The 6,000-nt window shown below is 55.8% G+C and overlaps 1 protein-coding gene across 10 annotated transcripts in view; it reads right to left on the bottom strand.

Annotated features, from left to right (window-relative positions):
• The window catches only part of CNNM2 (cyclin and CBS domain divalent metal cation transport mediator 2), a 184,369-nt gene extending 179,230 nt beyond the window's left edge, over positions 1-5,139 (bottom strand). For all 10 annotated transcript variants that reach the window (XR_016221947.1, XR_016221949.1, XR_016221948.1 and 7 more), the window contains exon 1: positions 3,379-5,139. Coding sequence is in view for 5 of the 10 variants with exons in the window: in XM_002718589.6 (XP_002718635.1) it covers positions 3,379-4,999 (1,621 nt within the window). In the remaining 5 variants the exon portion in view is untranslated. The remainder of the gene's footprint in view (positions 1-3,378) is intronic.
• Between the last annotated feature and the right edge of the window lie 861 nt (positions 5,140-6,000).

Genomic DNA, 6,000 nt, shown 5'->3' on the forward strand with positions numbered 1-6,000 from the left:
TCATTTGTAAAATGGAGCTACTGCATCATTCAGCCATTGTGAGCCTGAAATAGTGAGATTCATGGACAGCACCCAGTCCTGTATCCGGCACACAGTAAACAGGTACATAATGATGACCAGCATCACTATCATCATCACCAACCTTAAAATTAGTGTAACTCCTACCTTCCAACCTCAAGTACAGCCCAGAGCGTCCTGGTAGCCAGACCCCCCCACCCCCCACCGCCACCAAAAAAAAAAAAAAAAAAAAAATCCTAACAATTAGGAAGAAGACATCCACACACACACACATAAGACAGCTTTTGTTTCCAAACTTCAGCACCCTAGACGGCCTCCTCCTACATGAACTAACTCGGACTAACTCTGTACATACAGCAGAGGCGTCCACACAGGCGCTCCTCGTTAGGGAAGGTCATTTTCAGTGCAATCTGGACTGATGATGTAACCAGTCTGGGGAAGTCACAGTTGGTATGGTATTGTTGAGGGTATTTGTTCTGCTTTTGTTTTTTGGAAATAGATTTGTTAGGAGCAAGGGGAAGGGATGAGAAAGATGCCTTTGAATCATCCTATACACCTTATTCACCATTATTTGAGAGAGAAAAACATTAGAAGGTGGGCTAGTCACATTATGTTATAATTGAATTAGAAAATGAAGAGGAAAAAAATCAGGTGAAATGTTTAACTCACCCATAAAAAGGAATGAATATAAATGATAATAAGACTGAACAGACAAAACATGTCCACAAAAGAGGGAGGGTGGCAAGTCAGTTATTCCTACAGCTTAAGTAACAAACACCTACCTACCCCATTCTTTTAAAATCATGGTTTAAATTTCCCTTTTGCAGGGTGGTGCGGTGGCGCAGTGGGTTAAAACTCTGGTCTGCAGTGCTGGCATCTCATATGGGTGCTGGTTCAAGAGCCAACTGCTCCACTTCTAATCCAGTGCCCTGCTAATGTGCCTGAGAAAGCAGCAGAGGATGGCTCAAGTCCTTGGTCCCCTGCACCCACATGGGAGACCCAGAAGAAACTCTAGTCTTCCAATCAGCTCTGCTCCTGACTTTGCAGCTATTTGGAGAGTGAACCAAGGCAGATGGAAGATGTCTGTGTCTCTGTGTTGGGGGAATGAACCAGTGGATGGAAGACCTCTCTCTCTGGAATTCTTTCAAATAAATAAAATAAATTTTTAAAAACAAAAATTTCCCATTTGCAGCCAACTATCTTCGCCTGCTCTCCCAAATCTGCCACTAGCTTCAATGTGCCTTTAACTTGTGCTATCTTCTTAAGCAAATACTGTACCTCATTTTAGTTAAGAACAAAACTAAAATCTTGTGCGTGCTTCTTTTTCTAAAATTCATGGGAAAATATCAGTAGTAATTCAATCATTTAGAGAATACGTTTCAAAAAAAATACTGAGATGATTTGGGGAGAAGAATTTTCTTCATGAAAATGAATCAGTTATAGAAAACCTATTCAAGGACAACCAAACAGAAATTTCAAATTCATACAAATTTTTAAAGTCTGAGCTGGGGCAGCAGGATCGATGAGCTGGGAGGTGCACATAGTCTCCAAGATCAAAGATACAGAAATGAAGAAGAGCCTTAGCAAGGTGTACGAGCTGGTGCAATCAACCCACCAGTACGTGTGTAAAAATACTGAACAGGCAATGAATTATCCAAATCAACACTGGGAAATTTAGAAAAAAAAAAAAAAACACCAACCCTAGAGGCATTTTCTTCACGATCTCTCTCCGCATTGAAGATAATGCTGCAGACCGCGAAATCCCACAAGGTGCTCTGATCAACAACCTGCAGGTGAAAGCAACAGCACCCCAGAACGAAGCCCTGGCACCCAGAGATGCCGGCCGTTTCCTCTCACTGTTTAAGAATCCGAGAGAATCTCCGTCTGCTTTTAAATGCAAATCGCCAAGCTCCAAAGCACATTCTGCTCTCTCCCTTTATATGAAAATGACTGCAATGTGATCCTCTTCTAGGGAGGATACCATTCAGCCGGGAAGCTGGAATTAGGGCACCCTCACACCCTGTGTGTTCAGATGATGGGGCCTGGGTGCTGTTGCCGGCTACACACGGCCTTTTTCAGGCGACAGACCACTGCTGGCGGAGAGTTGGCTCTGAGGACTACCAGGTCACGAAACTCACACCCACATCTGTGTCGGTCAAGTGCACACAGCGTCCCCCAGCTTTCAGACGGCTCTGGCTAGTGATCAGAACTTCAGTGACAACACTGACCTGTTTGTTACACGGTTAAAAAAAAAAAAAAAAAAAAAAACACGGGCGTGCGCCAGAGCCGCCACAGGGCGAGAAATGAGGTGCTGAGAACCACACCAGGTGCGGCCCTGCTGGCCCGTCCCTGCAGAACACCCCGGAACAGGGAGAGCTGGCTTAGAGACTGACTCCAAGTCAACCTGTCAGGTGGCCAAGTGAGAAAAGAACACTTTTAAACTACAGCCAGTCAAGAAATAAATAAGCTATAATTAACGGAGAAAGAGGCATGCCGTTGTTAAAGGTTCAAGCTGTTTGCCAAAACCACACTTGGTTTGGGATATTTTAGTTGTCAGGTCAATGTAAACAAGGAGGGAAGAAAGAGACAGGAGCCAGAGCCTCACAAAAGGTTAACTAACTCGCCTGCTCCGGTCAGCCCAAGTCACAGGTTAACAGCTCGCTTCAGTTCTCATGAAAACCTCTATCCTAGCTAAGGCAAGCCACATCCCGAATGAATGAATGAATGAATGAATTTTTGTGGCGGTACTTGGCTTAGGTGGTCCTCAGGCCTCAGAGGCAGACCTCAACCTATCCCCACCCCCACCCTCACCCCAGGGTGCCCGACGAGAAACAAGAAGCTATAGAGAATGAATCGCGCCTCTGAACCTTCACTGTGGTCGAGCGAAAGGACGAAGAAGTCTGTCCTAGGTTTAGAAAGCTGTTCCGATATTTCCCAGATGCCTGGGATTTGTTCCTGGCAACCAAATGGCATGGCATCAGCCCAGCCCCACTCAGAACCCAGACAGGGAGTGCGGCAGACCCCTGGAGACCCGAGCCCACCCCGTGCGCCGCGTAGGGGGTGCGGGGTTAGGGTATCACCGTGCACAGGAATCACCAAGCAAGGACGCGCCCGGCCGGCACTCTCGCGCCTTTGCGGACCAGTTCAATCCGTCCCCCCAATCCACGCCACCCTTTCAACTTCGCAACAAAGAGAGAAGGAGAAATTCCGGTCAACTCGCCTTGGGGGGTTGGTGTGAGGGTGGAGGACGCCAGTGTGTGTGTGTGTGTGTGTGTGTGTGTGTGTTTGGGGGTGGAGGTGGGGGGCGGGGATGGAGAGAGAAAGAGGAGCAAGCCAAGGAAAGAGACCAGAATCTCCCACCTTTCTTAAATTCCTCCAGCATAGCGTCCAATTTGGTGTCATTGAAAACAAAGTGCAAGGGGTGGTTATAAAACTTGGTGATGGTTTTCAGCGGAGTGCAGTCGTCCGGATCCACGAAGGCCAGGTCCTTGACGAAGAGCAGGTCCACGATGTTGGAGCGCTCGCCCTCGAACACGGGGATGCGCGTGTAGCCGCTCTCCATGATCTCCGACATGGTGTTGAAGTCCAGGATGGCCTCTCCGGTGATCATGAAGCAGTCGCGCAGCGGGGTCATCACGTCCTCCACCGTCTTGGTGCGCAGCTCCAGCGCGCCCTGGATGATGTTCAGCTCCTCTTTCACCAGGTCGTTGTAGGGGTCGGTGACCCGCAGCATCTCCAGCAGCTTCTCCCGGTTGTACACGGTGCCGATCTCCTGGCCCAGGACGCAGTCCAGCAGCTTGCTGACCGGGTACGAGGCCGGGAAGGTCATCATCATGAAGAACTTGGTGAGGAAGATGGTGTTGGCGCCGACGGCCAGGCCGTGCCGGGAGCAGATGGCCTGGGGCACGATCTCGCCGAAGATGACGATGCCGATGGTGGAGACCACCACGGCCACGAGGCCCGAGCCGGCGATGTCGTCCAGCAGGATGGTGAGCGTGGTGTTGACCAGCACGTTGCCCAGCAGCAGCGAGCACAGCAGGTAGTTGCCCTGCCGGCGCACGGGCTCGATGCGCTTGGCGTAGTTCTTCTCCTTCTCGGTGCCGCAGTTCTGCACGATGCGCAGCTCCATGGGGTCCAGGGCCATGAGCCCCAGGTTGAGGCCGCTGAACATGCCCGACAGGCAGAGCAGCAGCGAGATGAAGATCACCTGCAGCCAGAAGGGCAGCAGGAACTTCTTCTCCTCGCCCACGATCATCTTGGTGTCCTCGCCGTCGTGGTAGATCCAGGTGGTCTCGGCCCAGGGCGGCGGCGGCAGCCCGGCCACCCCCGCGCCGCCCTTGCCGCCGCCCTTGCCGCCCGCCGAGCCCGGGCCGCCGGCGCCCAGCGCGGGCGTGGAGAGCGACGTGCACAGGTAGTAGGACTTGCTCTTCTCCATCTTGCGCAGCGGCTTGATCTCGATCTCGATGATGCCAGACGTGCGGCGGTTGAGGATGATGTGCGGCAGGATGATGATGTCCGAGGTGCGGATGCCGCAGCGCTGGGGGCCGCTGTCCGGCTCCGGCGGCGCGGGGCCGCCCAGCCCGCGCTCGCCGGGGCTGTGGCGCTGCCGCTCGTGCTCGGTGAAGGCGATGCGGGACCACGTCTCGTTGTTGATGTTCTGCCCGTACACCCGCAGCTTGACCCGGGTGCGTTCGCTCACCCGCAGCGCCCCCCCTTCCATGAACGACACGTCGTTCGTGTCCTCCAGCCGCAGCCCGATGATCACGGTCTCCTCGCTCTCGCCGGCCGCGGCGCAGCCGCCCGCGCCGCAGCAGCAGCTCAGCAGCAGCAGCAGCAGCAGCCGCGCCGCCGCCGCCTGCAGGACCCCCCGGTCGCGGGCGCTGGGGCTGCGGCGCGCCGCCATCTTCCAAGTGGGCAGTGCGGCGGCTGCCTGCCCGCCCGCCATCTTTACTTCGGGTTCACAAGCGCCACAGCCAATCATAGGGTGGCTGCTCCAGCTGCGGCCTCATCCTTCTACCCGGCGGCGCGAGCACAGGCACCGGCCCCGGGGCGAGACTGCAGCAGAGCGTCAGCGCCCAGTGCTTATCAGTCCGCCTCCCTGACTGACACTGATTCGGCCGCAGCCAGCGGAGAAACCCCGAGGCTCGCGGGCAGGGGGGGTGGGGGGCGGGAGTGAGAAGGAGGGGCGGGCTCGCCGCTCCCGCGAGAGGCAGGTCAGCCAGCCAATCACGAGCGGGAGCCCGCCCTCACAGCCAGGGGGCTGGAATGGGGGCGTGGCCGCACGCAGTGCTGTGGGCCAATAGCAAGGTAAGTGGGTGGGGCGAGGAGGGCCACGGTCCTCCTCAGCACGACAAGTTTCCTACTGAAAGGCGCGTGACTCTTGTGTATGTGCGAGGGGAGGAGGCGTGGCCGGCCGGGACGCGAGAACCAGTCAGAGATGAGAACCGTAGGGGAGGGGGCGGGGCCTCCCGCCCGGCTGCCAATGGAAAGGAGCTGTCCGAGGGTCCGGTTCTCCCTGAGGGGGCTCGGTAGTAGATCCCCGCGCCCGGCTGGGCCGGGTGGGGCCAGAGCCCCGCAGCGGGAGGCCGCCCTTTCGGCGGCACAGCCTTGCCGGTTCCGTAGAGCTCTATGCGGGGGCCGCAAAGACTGCACCCTCCGGTCCCGGTACCCCGAGAAGCCGACTAAGCACGGCTTAGGCGCCACATGGCCTAAAAAGAAGACCGGGCACCAGCCATGCCCCCACCCGCCCGCTACTCGTGCGCGCCGCTCTGCGGGAGTCAGCGGCAGCCAGGCGGCCAGGGCACCGAGGCAGAGCGGCTCTCAGACCGCCCGCCGCTTCGCGGAGCAGCGCGCTCTCTGCGGTCACGTGGCGCCACCTGCCGGCGCTGTGGGCGCCCTGCAACACTTTCCAGATGGGCTGCCCACCCCAACAGGTGTGCGGGAATCCAGACTAGGGGCGTTACTTGTTGGTCCTAAGAATTC

This window comes from Oryctolagus cuniculus, chromosome 15, assembly GCF_051225735.1.
Source record: "Oryctolagus cuniculus isolate XC-2025 breed Fujian yellow rabbit chromosome 15, ASM5122573v1, whole genome shotgun sequence".
NCBI classification, from domain to species: domain Eukaryota; kingdom Metazoa; phylum Chordata; class Mammalia; order Lagomorpha; family Leporidae; genus Oryctolagus; species Oryctolagus cuniculus.